At 31.6% G+C, this 22776-nt stretch overlaps 4 protein-coding genes across 4 annotated transcripts; 1 reads left to right on the top strand and 3 right to left on the bottom strand.

Annotated features, from left to right (window-relative positions):
* Positions 1–671: 671 nt before the first annotated feature.
* On the bottom strand, positions 672–3939 carry LOC101510406 (protein FAR1-RELATED SEQUENCE 7-like). Its single transcript, XM_004486043.4, has 2 exons — positions 3787–3939; positions 672–3343 (listed from the first exon to the last, which is right to left on the bottom strand). The coding sequence occupies exon 2, from the start codon at positions 3263–3265 to the stop codon at positions 980–982; it is 2286 nt and encodes a 761-aa protein (XP_004486100.1). The 5' UTR covers positions 3266–3343; positions 3787–3939; the 3' UTR covers positions 672–979.
* Positions 3940–7768: 3829 nt separating this feature from the next.
* Positions 7769–10050, top strand: LOC101510082 (BI1-like protein). The gene is made up of 4 exons (XM_004486042.4): positions 7769–8239; positions 8338–8451; positions 8661–8818; positions 9621–10050. The coding sequence occupies exons 1-4, from the start codon at positions 7945–7947 to the stop codon at positions 9825–9827; spliced, it is 774 nt and encodes a 257-aa protein (XP_004486099.1). The 5' UTR covers positions 7769–7944; the 3' UTR covers positions 9828–10050.
* Positions 10051–11550: 1500 nt separating this feature from the next.
* LOC101509763 (uncharacterized) lies at positions 11551–13247 on the bottom strand. Its single transcript, XM_012712151.3, has one exon. It carries the CDS (start codon positions 13196–13198, stop codon positions 11771–11773), a length of 1428 nt encoding a protein of 475 aa, XP_012567605.1. The 5' UTR covers positions 13199–13247; the 3' UTR covers positions 11551–11770.
* A 3688-nt stretch (positions 13248–16935) lies between these two features.
* LOC101509436 (uncharacterized) lies at positions 16936–21870 on the bottom strand. The gene is made up of 11 exons (XM_004486040.4): positions 21564–21870; positions 20366–20530; positions 20163–20281; positions 19336–19410; positions 19017–19110; positions 18857–18916; positions 18253–18318; positions 18062–18160; positions 17892–17936; positions 17267–17369; positions 16936–17134 (listed from the first exon to the last, which is right to left on the bottom strand). The coding sequence occupies exons 1-11, from the start codon at positions 21684–21686 to the stop codon at positions 17064–17066; spliced, it is 1020 nt and encodes a 339-aa protein (XP_004486097.1). The 5' UTR covers positions 21687–21870; the 3' UTR covers positions 16936–17063.
* Between the last annotated feature and the right edge of the window lie 906 nt (positions 21871–22776).

Here is a 22776-nt window from a genome sequence, read left to right as displayed (position 1 = left end):
AGTAGCAAATCCAAATCCTGATTTTCAATGAAGATTCATGCGAGTATGTAGTTTGTTAATCAGTGGCTATATCTATTCCATTTGCCGCCTCCTGAATGAAACAGAGGGCGGTAAGAAGACTCAGTCCAATGGTGAGAATCTTTCTTTGATTTTTGCATTATCCAAACCGCTTTATGTCTACATCAATCTATTTTTCAAATACTGAAAATACTTGCACTCTCCACTTTCATGAATCCAATAGGTACACTAAGGATATAACAGCTATGTTTCTGGGTTTTTTTCTTCAATAGAAAGATAATTACTTTTTGACTGTTTTGCGAGTTTCCATCATAAAAAACAGATGTTGCTAATTGGAATACCATTCCAATTTTTAAAATGATGAACAAAAGCAACAGAATTGACAGACGTAGCATAATTAAGTCATGTTTGAATAAATTAAGCGTCTACAGAAAAAGTTAGAGTGCAGAGTGATAAGAAAATTTATGGTTTGATTCCCACCCTCAATATAACCATAACAATATTAACATACTAATATTGACAATTCCAAAAAAAAGCGCTTAAAGCATATATGTTTTCGTATAAAATATAAGTTGTTTTTTTAGGTTATCAGACAAAAACATTTGAAAATAACTAAAATAATTTATGAATACGTCTTAAGTTATTTCTATAGATTCTTTCAAACCGTCTCCCAAGTGGTTATGTGATATATTCAATACATAAGCTCAAATAAGTCAATTGAAACAAACCATTGGTGAAACCAATGTAACTCCTTATGATAAGCACATGGTCTGTTGATAAAAAAGTGAGGTCTACTTCAAAAACTGGTATTGACCACTCCATCTTTGGAGTAAGCACAGTGATAATTGAACCGGCAATATGAACATTACATTAGAAGAGCCAAAATGCCACTATAAATGAACAACTCAAGCTAAAAAGTTAATTGTGCAACTATGTACAACCTTACAGAACTTGAAAGAATTCACCTGTTCCAACACAGCTTTCTCCCACCCTCACGCAAAATCTCATAGGCAAGTTTATACTTTTCAATGGATGATGCACCAGCATCTATGTATTTAGACGCTGTTTCTCTTAGACTCCATAGCATCAAACTTTTTAGCTCCTGAGAGCTACTCCATGATTCTATGTCAGGGAAAACACCATCTTCGGCATTTCTTGTCCATCGATGTAAGATGTAGCGCGAAGGAACTTCACTTAATTCCAATATTTGGAAAACCCTCAACACATGTCTACAAAGAACACCTTCATATTCAAACATCTGACAGCTACAACTAATGTCAAGATTGGATGCATTGAATGTAACAACATGCTTCTCCATCTCATTTCCACACTTACGCACCAAATATCTGCTGAGGGGACCTTCTTCGTAGATTTTAAACCCAAGGTAACTATAGCACTGCAAAAGCTCTTTTTGAAATACTTTGAATATTGCAAGAGTGTAAAGCCTTCTACATTGTTCTTCTACTGGTTCTTTAGTTTGCAAAAATGGTTGAAAATTAGAAGTATTAAAATCCTCTTTTCTTTCTTCTTCACGACGTCGCTCAAGACCTCTTTCATACCGTGGAATGAACTCTGTGAGAGGTGTTTGGCCATTTAAAAGTGCACCAAAGAATGATTCCATGCTTTCTTTCATGGGAATTCCAGCAGAAAATGTGCCCTTTAAATAGAATGGAACCCAGGATGCACGCTTCTCATACATTTCTTTTAGCCAATCATTGTCCTTCAATCCATATTTGACGAGTAGAGCATTCCATGCAGTGTCAAATTCATCAACCGTCTGGTTCAGGTAAACACACTTTTCATAATCTTTTGTGAATCCATTACCCAGCAAACCTGCATACTCTTGTTCCTTTGCCTTAATTTGCCACAACGAAAAGCGGTGATGGGTTACTGGAAAGACTTTTGCTATTGCCCTCTGAATTGAAACGTCTTGATCAGCTATTACTGACAGAGGCTGCCGGCCAGACATTGCTCTAAGCCATGTCTGAAACAACCAAGTGAAAGACTCTTCAGATTCATCAGCAATTAGAGCACATCCAAGAAGCACAGGTTGCTTGTGGTGGTTAACTCCAACAAAAGTAGCAAATGGTACCATATAGACGCTCTTTCTATATGATGTGTCTACAACAAGGACATCGCCAAACTGACTACATGCGTATCTAGATCTGCCATCAGCCCAAAATATGCTCATGCAATTACCATTATCAACTTCCATGGCATGAAAGAATCCTGTATCTTCTGCTTGTCTTGATTGAAAATACTCTGTAAGCATGTTGTACCAATCACTTCTAATGTGATTTTGTCTACCTCCTTTTAGGACAGGGTAGTTATCTATCCTAAATATGTCGCCATTCACCAATTCAGTATTTACATCCTCAGTCAGAATATTAGAAGCAGGAAGCCTTTTTGTCTCGCGTTCCTTTTCAGGGCCTAGATCATGATTATGATCTTTTTCAAGACGGTCGACTACCCACTTTCCTGATGGTTGGCTCTTGATCCTTAAGTAAGCCTTACAACCAACTCTTGAAGGGTGCTGGAACCCTTCTTTTGAACACACAAAGCGTCGGGATGTAATCAACCCGTCATTTTTAGAACGAAACAATTGACCAATTCGAATTCCAAAACCCAAATGCGCTGCATGAGCATGATAAAATTGGTAGGCCTCATTAGGGGAACTGAACTCTTGACCAACATATGGTTCAATCCTAGGCTGTCCTTCAAGCTCTTCCTTTCTCAAGCGCTTGAAATTAATAACGCCAAAGGAACAAATAGGTTCATCATTGGCTACTTCAAGCAATTTTTTCCTTGGCCTGCGAGTGACTTCAGTAGAATAATCAACAGCTGCAGCGGCCTTTGGCTGCAATTTTGGAATCGAATTTTCACTTTCTGTTTCAACAAGATTATGGTTATGGTCCTTGTGAAAATGATCAACAACCCACCTTCCAGAATCATTTATTTGTACCCTTATGAATGCTGGACAACCAGTTCTCGAGTTGAGCTGATGTCCCTCCTTCGAACACACAAATCTTCGAGAAGAAACAGACCCATCAGTTCTCGACCGATAAAGTTGACCAATCCGTACTTTAAATCCCATACGATTAGCATATGATATATAAAACTTAAGTGCATCATCTGCAGACAAAAATTCTAACCCTATGTATGGATCACAAGAAAAATCTATTTCCTCCTCCCCAATAACATTACTCATTGCCAGTTCAGTCCCAACAGGATGTTCCTTTACAATCATGATCCAAATTTATGCTACCGTCCCTTTTCTAATGCAAGCAAAAGGACATTCCACACCCTAAGAAAAAGGTACACATTCCTGCAACAGTTGAATTATGCACACTGTTAAAGTAAGATGCAAAGTTCAACATATTAGGCTCCTCTAAAGTGAGCTAGTTACTTTTAGAGAATAAAGTGAGTTGATTTACTCACTTTAGAGAAGCCAAATTCAACATAGCTATGAGTGACTTTACATCAAAAAATTGATCATCGCTATCTTAATTCTTCAGGCACGTTTCTCCAAATTTTTTAATTTGATCAGAAAAATATCATCATCTAAGGGGGGAAAATTAATTTTTTGAAGAAAATGAAAACGAAATGAAGCAATTAAAGAAATGGATAGTGATTAAAGATAAGAATCATTTGAAGAAAAGTTAAAGAATTTAGTGTAAGTATAAAATGACAAGGAAAGTCAAAGTAGCAGAAAGTGAATCAATCGAAATAATTATTAGGGTTTTAGAAAGAAGAAGAAAAAAAACTTACTTTGAATTGAAGCATTGATGAAGTGGATTGAAAAGCGAAATAGAATTGGGGTTTGGAATGAGAGAAATTAGAAATGTAAAATGCAAAAAGGTTGTAAGGAAGTTTGTTATTAAGATTGAGCTTTGGCATTCGCATTGGCAATGGCGGTAATTAGAATATAAGTAGAACCCGGATTAGGATCCGGAACCCATCACTAATTCGGATAAACCCATTCTAATTAAATAAATTGGTCTCATTAATCTCAACCAGCGTATTGACTTTTCACTGTAATGATAAAAATAATATAAAAATAAAAGGATAAAATTGTCATTAAAATATTTAAAATAAGAGGATTTTTATCATAGATTTAAAAATATACATATTTTGATATTATTAAATTAATTTAAAATAATTAAATAATATATTTCAATGAGTTTGACCCTATTAATTTTTTTTATTTTATCATTTAAATTTATTTTAAAATGATGTTTTTATTATAATTTTAATGTTAGTTTTGAAAATAATTTATTTAATTATTATAGTCAAAATTGAATAAATATATCAAAATTTTTAATTTAATCAACTTTAATACATAATATAATAATGTCTACATAGACAAATTACTGATCCAAATATGTATTTTTATTATCTTCTCTTCAAGTGTGAATAGATAATATATTTCATGCAAGAGACATTTACTTGTTAATGTGATTTAAAATGATTACCATCATCCTTGATGTTAAAGAAGTTTTGAAATCATATTCCAAAATCACCTTGTGATAACCACAATTTCAAGCTATTGCAATCCTTTTAAATGAATGAAATTAACTTTAAATTAACTCAACCAAACGTGTTATTTGTCATGTCACATGAACCTAAAAAACCATTGATCTAATCACAATGATGCTTTCTAAATAATCCATCATAACCAACATTACTTGAATTTTCCAAAGAGCTACAATCCACGTTGACTTTGATTAAATCAATAGCGAAATAGTACCACAAACATATTTTCGAATAGATGATTTATTAGAACTTTCTAAGACTTGAAGAAATAATTTGAGATTTCATATAATAAAATTTAGAATCATTCATAATTGCTTTTTGATATCTAAAAAGATCTTATCATTCCTAACCCATTAAATATTCCAAAAAGTAATCATAAAGAATAATTTTAGTGGCCCGTTATAATTAGTCACATGAAACTCTAAAAGACTTATTGATAGTAATTTAAATGTTAATCGACTCGGTACAATTTCAAAATTTCAAATAGTGTGTTGAAAAGATTTTAAATGATTCTAACAACATAAATAAAATATTGAACACTTTAAACGATTTACATTATAAAATATGTTTTTACATATTAACATAAATAAAATGATTGATAGTAAAATAACCTATAGTTACATGTGTTTGATAGACAGCATATTTTCAAAAATCGCATGTCACCTCATTTTATGAAAAAATTAAAACTTCGACAAATTACACTAATGGCATAAATTTATCAAACTCAGCTCAAATCCAAACATGTAGCAAATGTTTAGTCTCACGTCCTGACTGTACACGTGCCGCAATCACATGTTACTAGTCGTGGTTCTTTTCATTACTATTTTTGTTTTTAAATTTAATTAATATATCTTATATTAAAATTTATATATTATAATGTTCTCCCTTTTTTACTTTAAAAAAATCATATCTCCATTCAGCAACTACTTGAAGAATTATTTAAAATTACACACGTGGTTAGTATTTTTTTAAAATGGAATATACACATTTAAAAAAAAACAAAAAAAACTCTAGTTGTAGTTTCACAATTCCCACGTCCAAAATGCCAAGGAATTCGAGAAATAAGAGCCAAACTTGAATCAAATATATCTGACGCAACAAATATGATATGCGATAAGTGTTGTTTTACATAAATATGAGAGAAAAGTCTAATTGTGTGAAAATATAACCACTTATAATGTTTTATTTTTTTAGTTTATTTTGTCGCATAATAATTTGTAATTCTTGATTAGTTTGGCAAATGAAACCAAGTAAGGAAGAGTTTAAATATAGAGTCAATTAGTTATGCTATGCATAAAAGAACGAGTTTAACTTTATTTATGTATTGTGTGTAGGATATTTTAAATATAGAGTCAATTATAATTAATCATCACCATTAAGCACGTGTATAATTTTAGAAGAAATTACAATAAAAGTTAATATTTGTATAGTTGTTGTGATTGATAATAATATAGTTTTTTATATATATAAATTAAATCTTAAAAAAATTAACCACATGTGTGATTTTAGAAACAATTATCATAAAAATTAAATATTTTAGTATAGATATGATTGATAATAGACGCAAGCTCTGCCTATTGCTTTGATGATTCATGATAACTCGTCGGATCGCACGACTTTTGTGCTGGCGACGCATCATTTAAATTTTTGCCCTATCAACTTTCGATAGTAGGATAGTGGCCTACCATGGTGATGACTGGTGACGGCGTATAATTTTTTATATATATATGTAAATTAAATCCTTAAAAAAATGATAAAGAGAAAAAAAATATATATACATCTTGAATATAAGCTAATTTTACATTAAGTTTAATAAAAATGATGATAATTTACAAAAATAATTGATTTATATTGAATGTTACTTTACCATAAGTGCATATTCATGCACTTATTTATAAAAGTTTGGTTTATAAAAGCGTTTCAATTTGGACCCTTATATGATTAATCACGTAGTAATTTGATTCGCAGTTAGATTATTGATAATCGCGTAGTTTGAAATTTGTGTCATGAATTTGTTTTACAAGATTAAATATAAACAGCTGAATCTCAATCATCATGATACAGCTAAAATCACATGAATGTAAATGACCACATAATAATGTTGCCGGCAAAAAATGGAAGTCCACTTTGAATCTACCATTCACGCAGTTTATTTTAATTAATTAACGCCGCTTGGTGAGCAATATAGCCAAAAGAATATCAAGAGAAAATCAAATTATTGGTAGAGAGAGAAAGGGAGATAATTTTACCACTATGCTGCATGCTTTTTATAATATTAGGATACTTCTAATTGTATATATAATATATTTAAACCATGTCGCATTTTAATTTTCTTAACAACACTAACATGATTTCTTTTAGACCATCATTTATGTATTTAATTTAATGAATTAAATTATCTCGAATGAAATCAAAGAACTAACTTTTTTTTCCTCTTTCAAATTAAAGAACTAAGATATTTAAACAACTATACGAATAGTTTAATATTGTTTCCATTATCTCATATTTTTCATATTATACATTCACAATTTTATTTATTATATATAATTTTAAGATAATTAAAGCTCTTTATTTTTATTGATATGAGTAATTTTAAAATTTATTTTTGTTAAATTATTCCTTTCAATTCAGTTTAATACATGTACAAATTTGTTATAAAGATTTAGTTAAACAATTAATTTTTTTAATCTAATTATTGTAATTTTTAATATGTATGTTAAAATTTTGAGTCACACAAATTATGAAAAGAATAAAATACTTCATAATTTTTTTTATAATTGAATTTAATTTACATACACTTTAAATGATTAAAGCATCAAAACTATTTATACTCGTTACTTTAAAAATGATTATTATATAAATTAAATATTTTTTATAACATCAAATAATTGTTATTCACTTTTAATATAAACAATTTTTATATTAATAACATATATAAATTAAATTTTTTCAATTTTAAAAACTTCATAATTTTGATATAACTTGAGTAAAAAAATAATTTTGATATAACATTATTTTTTGATATTAAAACATTTTTTTAAGGATTGAATATTAAACTTGCCAAAAAAGATTGAATATTACAAATAAAAAAAAATAAAAAATTTCTGGCTTCTACGTTAATTTTGCAATGTTATAATTTAAAAATATATAATTATGAGCAGTATTATTATTATTTTGAATAAAGTATGAAATGAAATGTTGACGTCATAATTTAGTGACCGGTGAAAAGTAAAGAACGCGGTTTCATTGGATTGATTTTTGTGGCCATATATGTATACTAGTGGGTAATTTTTTGGATGAAATAAAAAGCAGAAGAACAATAAGAAGAAAAAGGTTGGTCCGATCCACACACACTGTGATCTGATCAAAGAGAGAAGAAGAAAATTAATTAAGATGATGAATTTTGATCAGCCACAACAACAACAACCTCACGACAAAAGAGGTTACACAACCGTAAAAAACAATGAAGAATTCGATATCGAATCTGGTGAAACCCTCTACCCAGGTCTCTCCCTTGGTGATAATCAACTCCGTTGGGGTTTCATCCGTAAAGTCTACGGAATCCTCTCTGCTCAGATCCTTCTTACAACCATTGTTTCCGTCATCACCGTTTTCTATACTCCCCTCAATCTTCTCCTTAGGGGCAATTCTCCCCTTCTCTTGTTCCTCGTCTTTCTCCCCTTCATCTGTAAGCAAATCTCCATTATTATTATTATTATATCAATTTTTAATTCTATCTTCGGATCCGATCTGGTTTGGTTTGAATCGTGATTTTTTGTTTTGCAGTTTTGATCCCTTTGTTGAGGTACCAACAAAAGCATCCTCATAATTACATTTTGCTTGGATGTTTCACCTTGTCTATTAGCTTAACTGTTGGAGTCACCTGTGCCAACACCGACGGTAGCCTTTCATTCTCATCCATATCTTAGGCCTGTTTGTTATACATTGTGTTTCTCTGTTTTCTCATTTTAAACATTTTTTAGATTATTTATTTTGAGATTTTATTCATTTTCAAAAGTGACTATTTTATGGAAAAAGTTGTAACAGACGAAACCCTACCTTAGGTGTTGTTGTTTCATTGATTGATTATTATGTGTGTTGTTTTGCAGGAAAAATTGTCCTTGAGGCGTTGATTTTGACATCTGCGGTGGTTTCATCTCTTACTGGCTATGCCTTTTGGGCTTCCAAGAAGGGCAAGGATTTTAGCTACCTTGGCCCTCTCTTGTTCACATGCCTCTTTACTCTTGTCCTCACCGGCATGATGCAGGTTGGTTACATTACAATTCCTTTGTTTCATATCATTGGTGATTGATTGGTTGATAACTAGTTATTTCTTGACTCTAGTTTTCTATAATTCAATATGAATGAGAGGTTTTTGTGTTCGTGTATTATATATTGGCCGAATGATAATGTTTGGATGGATAAGTGGTCACACGAGATAAGATAAGATAAGATTAAGAATGAAATCATTAGAGAAAAACTAAGTAGCTCCTACTCTAGAGACTATGGTAGGACTATGTTGGATTTGCATTGAAATCATGGTGACATCAGAAGCTATGTATTGGATTGGAGTGGTGGATAGTGAACTGGACATAAGTTTGAAGCTCTAGGACGTGGAACCAAATGGGCATGTAGTTTAAGTCTTGGTGGTTGAGGGATGTGTGGAAGAGATTCATAGAAGCACTTTTGAGGAGGAAAGATGAGATGGAATATGATTCAAGAGTTATAACTAAAGGAAAACCTATGTGTTAGAACCATGGTGGATGATCAACACTTGTTGATTCTGAAGCTTAGAGAGATAGTTTTTTGCTATGATATGCTTTGATACTGCGGTTCCAAACTCACTGAGAGAGATTGGATTTTAAAATGGTTTTCCAATAGATGTGATTCATGATAAGACATCATGAAATTGTTATATTCATGTGGTTGCATCACCTAATGAAAAAAGGTCTGCCTTGTTGTTTTTTGGTGTGTCTATAGACATGTACATATATACGCATATCTACATATGTACATAGTTTATGCTTGCATTTTTTCTCTTGCTCAAGACTAGTTTTTCTTTGGTGCAGATGTTCTTCCCTCTCGGGCCAGCAGCACATGCTATCTATGGTGGAATTGGTGCTATGATTTTCTCTGCATATATTGTCTATGATACCGACAATCTGATCAAGCGCTTCACTTATGATGAATACATTGGGGCCTCTGTCACTCTTTATCTCGACATTTTGAACTTGTTCCTTTCCATCTTGAGGATTCTGAGGGAGGCAAACAATTAGTCATTGTTCGTGAATTGAGGTTGACTAAAAATAAGTAAGAGTATTTAATTGCATTGCAACTTTGTGGTGTTGTAAGTAAGCATTCTGGAGATAAACAATGCTTCTCTAGTATTCCTTTACAATTGACAGACAGATAATACTTTTGGTCAGATGGAAAAGTTGTTAGCTTTACAATTGTATTAAAGTGTGATATAAGAATCTCATATGAGAATTGTTCTTTTCACTTTGAATTTAATGCTCTCTCTCTCTATATATATTATACATAGGTTATCATACCATCACCCTGGTATTGTATGTAGAGAATTGTGATATCATTGTTGGTGTTATGTAAAATGCAAGTCAGAACACAATAATTTGCAAAGACTTCGGTGCTTTGTGAAACTGGTGATGATAACTGTATAGTTTTTATATCTGATTTTGCTTTGGGGCATTCAAGTCCCCTAATGTTTGATTGTATGCAAAATTGTGTAATCTTGATGTTGAAGCATATCATATCGTTTGTTGCAGTCAGCTGGTCAATTTTTATGTTGGAAGTTTCCAAGTGAGCATTTCAAGTAAAAGTTAGTAACACTTTAAAATTCATAAATGTGTGATGTAGTAACTAACTTAATTATTATTTGGGCCTTCAGAAACCTACATAAAAGTTATGTAGTGTTACTGTTACACAATGGCCCCTGCAATTTACCCCTCCGTTTTTGCCATTACTCCTTCCTAACTAGTTAATACATTTTATATTTTTCAAAATACCCATGTTTTGATAAAATGAATCTATTCCTTAAATGTATCGTCCTGAGCTACAAGGCTCCATAAACACCGAACAACTTGTCGACTCAAGATCATAAAAAAATTCCATTGCTTCTATGAAGAACGTGCCATCGAACTCATTTTCCTCTGCGGCGGACTCTAACCACGAACCTTAGAAAAAGAAGGTTCTTCATATTTACGAACCTTGTATTGTGTGACTGAAGTAGTTACTCCTCACTAACAACTATAGATTCAGTCTTTAACATAGGAAGAGCTAAAGGTGTAATTTTTCTTATTTCTGTCCCCAATTGGATTTAAATAAAGCAAAGACATATGTTACTCCTTTTTTTTACAGGAAAACAACTGCTTCAACCATTACTTAAACAAAGATAAATACAAAATTAAGTTTAAACATTGAAGGGGCATTCCCCAACAACCTTAAAGAGGGAACAAAGAGTTCCACCAATCTCAAGTGGCCCCCACACAAGTTTTACTTAATATTTTAATATTTTCTCCAATACTTTAATGAGTCCCTTGAGTAGTACAGTATTTATTATTTTTTTAATGTCAAAGGATATTGGTTCTGCGCCTTTTGTGGAAGGGACTTACAAAAAAGTTAAGGGACAGTAAACCTCAACATAGACAAAAAAAAAAAAGGAACGTCAGTTAAATGTTAAGAAACTGAATAAGGATTTGCACTGGAGATGCTCTTAGGATACAGAGTATAAAAAAGGTTTCACCTTCGCAGATCTTCCTGTGTTTATTTAAATGCAAACAACTACAGGATGCTGCTTGATAAACTCATCCTGGAAGTACAGCTCTTGTACAAGTATTGTAAGTAATTGTATTTGAGTCAATAGTTGAAGAGATATATCAGTAATAATAAGGCAAACCAATATGACGTGATTATGCAATCCTCAAAATGAAAGGACTGCAAAAAAACATAACATTCCTTCTCGCAAAAAGAAGCCACATAACATGGTGCAAAAACCTTCCTCAAAGATGATGAAGGTTCACAAGATCTTTATAAATTGAGCTTTATTTCAACTGGTGTTCACCTAGTCCCTTGAGCTTGTATAAAACATAAAAAACAACGCTTATTTACATCATTCAGTTACAAGGAAAGAATTATACACTTAATAAGCAATTTGTGTTTATAAATTGAATTAAGCACTAATGATCCTGAACCCACAATTTGGTCACGATTTGACAGCCTCATCATCATCTTCAATATCCCAACTGAGATCCTCATCTGGGTCAGCAGTTGCCGCACTCAACCTCTTCCGCAAATCAACCCTACTTTCGGACCCACCAGCATCCCCTCTATTTTCATCATTGCTTTCAACATCTTCAATTTCATCCCAGCTAATGTCTTCTTCCTCAGGCATAGAAGGCTGGCTTGAAACAACCGAAATATCACTATCTTTGGACGATTCACTGCTATCATTATCTGTATTAGCTTTTGATGCCTCATTTTTTACATCCAATTTATCCCCTTGATAACTCACAGTTACAGCAACATTAGATGCCACATTGTCATTATAATTCACCTCCTCCAACTTATCACCTACATTAGATGCCACATCAGTTATTGATTCAGGAGCAACAATACCCTTCTCATCAGTTATTGATTCAGGAGCAACAACACCCTTCTCATCAGTTTCTATCGAGTCTATCTTCAAATCCTTAACTGTCTCAACATTTACATCACCTGTGGAAACCTCAGCAGAATTTGTATCCTTCTTCAATTCAGAAACTCCACTTGTACTACCTTTGGGCTCATACTCATCATCATTGTCATCGTCATCATCAAAATCCCAGCTCAAATCCTCCTCTTCATCGCCGGAAATAGCACGCTTCACAAGCTTAGCCCTTGCATCTTCAGCTTGTTTAAGTCTATGTAGCTTATAAAAATACCTACTCCAGAAACTCTCATGATCAATTTTACTGGGTACAATCTTCAGATAAATCTCCTCAACAACACTGTCAATCAAATTCTCAATCTCCTCCTCTTTATCATCCAACTCAAACCCTAATTTCCAGTCATTGAAATTCTCCAAATCTTCAGGTTCATCTAAATAGGTATTGACATCATTCTGAAGAGCACGCATCAAAGTATCAAATCTACTATACCGTTTCAAATCCAAACCCTGACCACTACTACTACTACGACTCAATTGATTCTTTTTACCGTTATTGCTTGAATCATAAGAATCAGAATCAGAATCAGAATCAGGTGCTAAGAGAGATTCCCTACCGTGAGATATAATCTGCGCCGTCGATTTCCAAACGGTGCTGCCGATGTCGTCGATGGCTTGGCCAACGGTCTCGAGCGACTCCTGAGCCACCGACGCACCGGCATCGAGGGAGGCAGGGAGGTCTTTGACAGCGCGTGAGGCGGCTTCTCGGATCACAGATGTCTCTATCCTCAAGCCGGAGCTGAAATCTTCGAGATCGCGGCGGTAGTTTTCGAGGACGGATTCGGATTTGGACGCGAGGGTTTGGATCAGGCCGCCGAAGCTCCAAGCGTTGGTTTCAGTGGGTGTGTCGTGGTCTGGATCGGGGTGATCGGAATCGTGCGGCGGCGAGTCCGGTTCGTCGGAGAAGACGGTTTTGAAGAAGTTCATTGCGGCGGAAAAGAGAATGCGATTGTTTGCATAAAATGAAGAATGTCATTTATATTTTATAGTGTAATCACTTATTAACATAAATCTTTGATTTTCCAAAAAATAAAAACTTTAATTTCAGTCAATTATTTTTTCATAATAAATAGTCAATTTTGACCTTTTTATTTATGCAATCTTATATTCTTCTTTTTTTGTGCAGCAACCTAATCTAATTTTATAAAATCAAGTTTATAAAATTATACTAATTGCCTCTATACATATTTGAAAAATTATTCTTAGACACTTAAAACGTGTATTGAAAGAGAAAGACATAAGTACTATTGCTATAAATATAATATATTGATAATGTGATAAAAAAAAAATATTAAATAAGTATTAGAAAGAAAGGAAAAAAAGAGGTGTACAAATATAATTTCTCTTTATACTTATCATTTGTTTGATAGTAAGTCAATAAAGATGATTGATTTGATTTCTTCTCATGGGAGTACTATAGTTGACTTAAATACAAATATAAATTTTTGTATGTTTATAGTATATGCATAAATATTAATTTAATTAGTAAATATTGATATTGTTAATTTAAATGTTATATTTTAAATATAATTTGAGACTTTATAATTGGTTGGGTTAATTATAGTCGTATTTATCATTTTTATAAGAATATGGTAAATTTTATTGCAAATTTTCATAACAAAAATATAGTAAATTCTACATTGGACCACCATGAGAGTGGATTATAGGAGCAAATTCAAACAACGAATGACAGTATTTTTTAAGTATAAATTAATATTTTTTGAAAAACACATTTGTTTTCCTTATTTTTATCGAATTGACATCGATTGAAACATTATCTTAGTAGTAAAGACCAAGAAAACTGATAACTTATATTTCTAAAGAGTGTTGTCAATAGTGAAGGTGCAAATATGAGAATGGAGGTTGAGTTGTGTTTATCTAAATTAGATTCTTTTTAATTATTTATTCAAGAATTGGTTCAGGTTTAGTGATTTTAACTAAAACAAATGCAGTAGCAATAAAGCTTAAGTAATCAAAGGCAACAATAAAGTAGATAGTGCATAAGTAAAGTAACACAAACAGATTTATCCTAGTTCACGACAAATTTGGTAGCTACATCTAGTCCCTTCACTTAAAAGGGTTTAACCACTAATTCAAATCTTTGAATTACACAACATTTGACCCTACAAGTCAATCTTCTCAAAACAATATGACACCTACAGACTTTTTGAGACAAACAAACACTTTGATCTTATAGGTCAAATTTTCTCCACACAACCTGAAAACAACAGATTGTTTAAGGAACATTAAAGCCACTATCGGGCTAGATTACACAAGTTTGGAATTGATTGTATTTTGCTTCTACTAAGCAGGCTTTTTAATTGATTTCTCACACCAAAACAATTAGAAAATATTTATTTGAGCAAATGTTTCTCTATAACTTAAACCTTTGAACTTTGACTACTTATGAAATTTGAGCTATCAAAAGTTTTTCTGAATTGTATGGATTTCGAAGTTCGTGCTTTTTTTCTTCAACCTTAAGTATCTATTTATAGAATAAGTTAGGGTTTTACTTTTGTCCTTGTAAAATCTCGATCATATCTTTCTTGTGAACAAATTATGAATGTATCTTCTCGTGAATAATTTTGAGTGTTTCTTCTTATGAATAATTCTGAGTGTATCTTCTTGTGAACAATATTTTGACCATCTCTTCTTGTCACCTTGGTCAAATATCTTCTTCAATTATAATTATGAAACATATCTAATTTCATATTGTGTTCAAAAACTTATTCACACAAATCTTCCTTTATTCTCTTGATTGATTGGAGTGAGATGGATTTGGGTTTGTTCTTAAGTATTCAAAAAATTTAATTTGGATAAGTCTTTTCTTCATAATGAATTTTTTCAATTAGAACCATTGACTTTCTTGTCAGAGCGAGATGTTGTGTTTATTAGATAATAAAAGTCAGAGGCAGAATTGTGTGACTTAGAATTAGTGGCTTTGGGCCTATCACATTGTTGAATCATCAAAGTCAATGCAAGATTAGATGTTGCATATCATAGACAACATTTGAAGTGTGTTGCAACTTTTTGATCAGCGAAATATGAGCTTTGAATGCATGACTTGAACAATCTCTTCAAAGTTAATGATAGCTTAATATGAACTCTTCAGAGATATAATGAGTTTGTGCACATCAGAGGCACGCAAGGGCTACAGAGGCATGCTTCAAATTCAGTCTTCAGACATAGTTGTCAGAGTCAGTCTTAAACCCTAGTTATCAGAGACAATCTTCAGACCCAAACACTAAAGATAGTCTTCGTAACCTTCAGCGACATATATGTATGCTTTTATATTCTTCTGATCTCATCATCTGGTCACTTCCTTTGGTAACTTCATGTGGTGTTCTTGTTCTAATTGTTGCACACTTAATGAAATCATTAGTTCAAATAAATTATTCTCATAAAATATATTTGTTAATATCAAAATCACAAGAGGAAAATCAACTCGATTCCAACAAATAGACGTTAGAGTTTAAATAATTTATAAACACTTGTCTAGTCCACCATACCAATTGTCTCAATTTAATTGTAAGAGTTATAAATAAAAAATAAAAATTTCAAGTTGATTTATATTGGGTCATGATGGAGTTCAGAGATCATAAAATTAGACCAAGAGCAATAAATTTAAGAGTTCTCTAACTTATATAGTGTTTAATATCTAACTTTTTCATAAAATTTAAAACTTCTTTACTCACATTTGATATACCAATAGTTTAATATGCTCACAAAGTGGCGAATCATGATTCAAATTTAATTAGTAATTGCAAAAAAAATTAAAAATTATTTTTAAATATAAGCATTGTTTTAAATTACTATGTTCATTTGTTATTTTTTCTAAACATACTCTTATTAATACTACAAATTTATTTTAAAAAATGAAAAAAAAAATAATTGAATACATTCATGTATAAAGAGTATTTTAGAAACTTTTATGTATAAAATCAACATATTAAATTCACCACCTATTTTTCTAAATATATGTAAAAAGAACAATAAAACTTATAATTAAAATATAAAGACAAATGTAAGTATTTTAATAATATAAAATTTAGACGAATTAGATCGAAAGTTCAAAACTCAAAAAGCACTGAGCGATTTACTTAAATGTTACTTATTACCCGGTTGATATCCTCAAGAACTTAGATCCACTCGAGATATGAGTTGAAAACATACCAATTGGATCAACCTTCTCTTCTTATCCATATACATTTCTTCAAAGATAAGTTATACTTTTTGTGAATTAATTGAAATTCAAAATATAATACATTGACAACAACTAACCTTATCCGACTAGAAATTCAAAGACTAATAAAAAGCAAAATTAGTTTCCTTCCTTCTGTTTTAAGTTTTTTATATGTCTTTTTCTATTAACCATATTCATTCATCGACAGCAAAGAAATAGTGTTAGTACAAACAAACATTTCCAAAGTTCCGTACCGTGAGAAGCAACAATTTGTTATTGGATGCTGAGCTTAAACATAAATTTAGTGTAAATTGTTACTATGAAAAGTTCATCAAAAAATATTGTTATTATCAAAATGCTTTCAATTTTATAGACTTTCCAAAGGCTACCAGTATTTTTTAGGGGGTTATATAAGCATTTTTCAAATTCTTTTTATACCTAATTACTATATTTTCTTGATGGAATTCACCTAATTACTATATTAGTATCAAATCAATTGATGCCTTTGATTAAGTTTGTATTTATAAAAATACAAACAAACATTTTTTTTTTGCGTACGTCAACAAAGTTGTTACAGAATCAAATACAAACTGTTGTGGAATAAATCACTTAGACTGATATTCTTTCAATTTCCTTGATGATAAACTCCTTTTCCTCCTCAAATTGTTCATCTTCTGAACCTGAAAACCGCGAAAGAGCTAAGATTTGTGACTCAAAATAAATTTTCATTTCAATCACGGACGAACACAGAATGGAAATTCGGAAAAATACGATGTAAATGTATGTTTTAAATCAACTGAAAGTTTAATAACCTTTTCCTGGGGATAGATTATGAAGCAATTCTAGCAGCTTCTCCTGGTTCTTCCCCAGAATGATTTTCACTTCTCGAGGCTTATTAGGATTAGCAACGAAAACCTGGATACACATGTAAGAATATATAAACAAATATTTGAATGTATATGTGTCATCTTCTCATTTTCGATTACGACTGAGAGGGTTGGGGGGCAGGGGGGCGAAGTTCCACGCAGAACAGTTATCTGGACCATAATATTTAAACAGAACTTTGTATTTTGTAATTCTAACCATTGCGTCATAGAAAAACTACAATGACTACTCTGATGTTGGAGACGAAGGCATAATTGGACGATCTCTATGACTGATCCTTGTGTTCTTATTAGAGTCGGGTTTGCTGTTGTAATGGTACATACATTTAAACAGTTCAGTTCCTAAAGTAACTTACCATTAACCAAATTTGGATAAATGCAAACAAGACTTCTTGAGTTCTCTAAGGAAGCCAAACATGACAGAATGGGGTTGAGTAAACTCAGTTACATTCGATTCAATTAGCAAGCATAATACGGATCAAATTCTTTTATAAACTCACAAAAAGGATGAGCTCATTTTATTAACTTTAAAAAAGTGAAGGGGAAAAATCACCTTGAAAATGTGGAAAGCTGATAACTGAATATTTTTACTTGAATCCTGCTCAAAAAGGAATAGCATGCCAAGTATGCAACATGGTTGGTCATTATGTGAGCATATTCAATAATCATGTGGAAAAATAGGAATACCACACATTGACAAAGGATTTAGAGGAGTTATTATACCGTCAACAATGTCATCATGACTTTCAAGAAACGAACTTCTAAGATGTAGCGCTTCATTATCTGAGCATTGGGAGATTCCAAAAGAAAATCCGAGAGAAGCTAAAATCCAAATAAATTTAATGGCTAAAAATTATGTACATAAAAAAGATGATCAGAAAGCAAAAACATTTAAAATTGTTGCATAAACAGACCTTAATAGACTGCCTCCTTGTGACATAATTAGGAGACGTCAAGAGCCTCTCGTATAGATCAAAGAACTGGGAACAAGAAATCCTATTAGAAAAGCTTGAGTATAACGGAGTGTGTCGACAAAATATTTTTGATAAATTTCAAAGTTGTTAATAACACTAATTCATTTAAATAAACTATTCTAAACCTAACAGACCTGATTAATGGCCAAGATAAAATTATTACAAATATACGATATTTACAACAGTGGAACCACCTAATCATTGAGTTCATAATATGCTCCATGCACATGTTCAAAGATGAGGATAGGAAGCGGCACACTTAACCACTCCTCCGTCCCAAAATATAAGAAAAATTTGGTCAAAGAAAGTTGATATATTTAATTCAAAATTTAGACCAAATCTTTCTTTAACCTATTTTTGTTTATACTTTGGGACGGAGTAGTATCTCATAAAGAACTGCTACTCAGTTGGTTAAATTATTCACTGAGAGATTCGATCTCTTGGGTGTAAATATTCAACTGATGTGCATATTTTGTTCTCAAGCAGCATTTTGCGCTGCCTTCATATGTTCAAACCAGATAAGTGTGTCAAGGAGGATGCAAACCTCATCATAATGAGCCGTCAAAAATTCAGAGACCACATTTCCATGTTTAGTGAGAAGGTCCTGCAAAGCAAGCATATCCAAAAGAGATGTGTGATATGGCTGTAGACAAACAGCAAGGCAAGTAAGACTCAGAAGAACCAAGAAAGAATTTAAATCTGACCTTAAATGTAGAAAATGCATCAGATGCTACATCAAAGTTAGGCAACTCTACAAATTTAAAGAACAACACAAAGCTTGCAGATTCCAATATGTATCTGAAAAATACCACAAAGGATTCAGAAAGTTACAGCAGTGTAACTGCCTTAATCCAATTTTCCAGTACAAAAAGTTGCAGGAGTACGAAAACAGTTCCGTTTTCAAAAATGCACATCAAAATCTTGGCAGAACCAAATTGAGTTTACAATGAAGATGATGATATATCAGAATCATTAAAGAATTATAGGAAAAATAACATGTGATCACAACCCAAAATATCTTACTTTGCAAGACTAGGAAATTTGATGCACTCCCGCAACATTATGCCAGAGCTCAACGCAATTTCTTTGTTATCATAGCTGCTTGGCAACGATACGTAGATGTCAGAAACTACTTAAACTAATCATATAAACACTGATCACATGGCTAGACAATTGTTTACTTACGTAGACAGTGAAACTGAATGTGATTCAGATTGCTGTAAGACACCTGATTTTAGAAAAATCACTTTTGCAATCAATGATGTTGTAAGAAACCATTTTGCATGAATCAATTTTATACCCGAGAAAGTGTTTTCATTTGATAAAAGGGAAATAAACTCTCAATATGAAAAGGCAATAGAATGCCACATGTTATATCTCAATAACATTTGCGGGATAATTTTACCTAAGTCTCTTTTTATCACCATGATTTCACCATAAACCTTTTAGAGCATCCAAACAATTATTTCAAAATGGATGGCAAAATACTTTTGAGCATAAAAAAGTGAGTGTAGGATTCCAAAACCACTTAACAGCAAGAAAATTTGGTTTCATCCAAGACAGTAGTAAATAGTAACATTGATAAAAACCACATCAAATTTTAACAAAATCTTTAACACAGAAGCAACTCATAATTCTATGACGTATCAACTCAACATTCTGTACATTCTAGATAAATAATATGCACAATTTTCCCAGAATGAACTGCCATAATTTTACAATGATCTGTGATAGAACATTAAGTCACTGTTTGATCCATATAGCCGACCCCATTGAAGAGGGACAAAAGCAGGGAGCAAAAATAAGATCCTAATTGATGAGAAAAAAAGGCAATGGAGTAAAAATCTTACCATACAACGAGAAAGTCTAGTAATTCAATGTGTTGCTCAATGTATTCTACACAGCAATAACTGGATTCAACCTTTTGTTTCAATAATATGGACCAACAGTGGACTAAATCTTTTCTAGCCTGTATCAAAATTCACGCACCAACGATGAGCAACCAGTTAAGTAAACTGCATATGATAGTGTTTTTCGGGTATCTGAATCTTACTTCCCATCCAAGTATAGGCAGTTTGTGAATAACAAGAGTAAGAACATCCTCCTTGCATATTTCCTCCACAAGCTGTAAAACCTGATCCAAATTCGGTTCTGATTCTCCATCTCCAGAAAGCATAGTTCTCATTGTTACAACATTCTTTTCAACTTCTTCTAAAGCCTTCAATAAATTACAACAAGCATCAATAGCCAATAACCACTATAACATAACCATTATAGTCTATAGAATAACTGCAAGAAAAAGAGACACATAATATCAATGGAAGATACTTACACCTTTTGGTTAGATAATCCTCTTAGATGATTAACATGACTTATGAAACAGTAGTTTACATCAGTGTTGTCAGTCGCAAATCGCGGAAAATAGTGGATTGTTCAAATTCAGCTACGCTACAATGCTATAGCGCCGATATTTGACAATACCCTATACTATAGTGTGTCACGGAACAATAACAATTAGTTCAAATTCATTACACACTAACACTATAGCGCATCTATAACTGCTATTTGACAACATTGGCTTACATCCAACCGTAATAAGGTTACATGAAAATCTGATTATATTTTAAGATTAATTTCAGCATTTGTTTTGTCCATTTTATATTAACTTGAAAGAATGTTAAATGTGAAATTCATATTCTACGACCATCACATGTACCATTCCAGGCGACAGCCCCAATAAAATGCAGTAATGGATCCTTGAAATTGCAACCTTATTGTTATGCATCTTCTTTTACTCTCTAAACAGTTCTCAGTTAATTTACTTTCACAAAATCAGATTTTTTTAACATATATCATAACCTATTTGGATGCAGAAAGGACCCATTTGAGAAAAATGTAACTCACTTAAGAAAGCTTTATGACTTGCAAGTTAGAATCTTTTGTGAGTTATGTAAAGTTTAATTCGTTAATAACGGTTACTCCAACAAAACTACTTATATAATAACAATAATCAGTTTTCAGCTAAAAAATAATAATATCTTAATAACACAAAACACAGTAAAGTAATAATAAATAAACAATGAGTCTCTAAAATCATCTAATTTAACACGAGGCATTTAGATAGAGCATTTAAAGACATACCCATGAATCAAGACCGAAAATTTAACTGAAAAAACGAAGACCCAGATAGAGTAATTGAAAATTTAGAACAAGGGGATGGTAATTATTATCATGTAAATTCATATGGTTACCTTTTCAAGGGCTTTAACTTCAACAACGGTTTTGGTATCGAGAGCCATGAGACTCTCTTTGATAGACTTGACCACTTCCTGCGGCGTTTTAGGCCTCGAAACCTTAAAGAACGAGAACGACATGATATACGATGATGATCGTTACAGAATGTTGGGATGAAACGAAAATGGTGGTGGTTTTTGTTCTATTGATTTCAATTACTCATCATCGTAATTATGATCTATGAGATCGTCATCATAACCAATAATTAACCCAGATAGCAATAGCATCCAAGTGGGTTCAAGGGTTATTTTCCTCTTTTTCCTTATTTGTTTTTACACCTATATCAAACCTTTTATTTTTATTTTATAACTTTAATTTGTATGTACTCTCAATACAAAAAATTCCATAAATTATGATTCATAATATTATAATTTTATAAATAGTTATAATAAATATAAAATATTATTTACTAGTTGTAATTAGTTTTGAGTTTAATTAAAAACTGGAATATGTTTGTCTACAGAGTAGTGTACAAATTTATGTTGTCACGTTCTTTTTAATTTTTTGACCTTATTAGTAGAAAATATTTGTTTATTGTCCCTCGAAAATTTACTTTTGGCACTCCATCATGTGTAGTAAGGAAAGTACTAGAATCCAACATTTCAAGATGAATGTCGCAGAAGGGAAATAATCTGTAGAAGTTTAGCATAGTTAATGGGCATGTGATATGACTAAATAATTTTGTAGAGAGAGGCTTGTTGATAATCGTCATATTTATAAAAAAAGAAATATTTGTTTTAATAAATATTAATTTTAGTTTTTAATTTAATTTTAATTATTTTTTAAAATTATTACTCTCCATTTTATATCTATTTTATATTTATAATGATAAAAATATGTTGATGATTAGTACTAACTAATAAGAATAATTTAATAAAATTGTAATTATGTTTCTTTAGTTTATTATATTTTAGTAGTTAGTGTAAATTGATCAAATACAATGAATATTGCGAAATGAATGAATAATTATTATTTATTAAGAAGCACATAAGTATATAATTATTAGTTCAAAATAATCAATAAAATTAAAATTAACGGTGAATCAACATTTAACTCTAATTATATGTCATGTTAATAAACTCTAATCATGTTATGTGTCGTCAATTTTTGTATTGTTATTTTATTAATTTGTGATAAGGTATATATAATATTATTTTTTAAATTAATTAT

This window comes from Cicer arietinum, chromosome 1 (assembly GCF_000331145.2).
Source record: "Cicer arietinum cultivar CDC Frontier isolate Library 1 chromosome 1, Cicar.CDCFrontier_v2.0, whole genome shotgun sequence".
NCBI lineage: Eukaryota > Viridiplantae > Streptophyta > Magnoliopsida > Fabales > Fabaceae > Cicer > Cicer arietinum.
The sequence above is the reverse complement of the archived record's forward strand: the minus strand, read 5'-3'. Positions and strand labels throughout refer to the sequence as shown.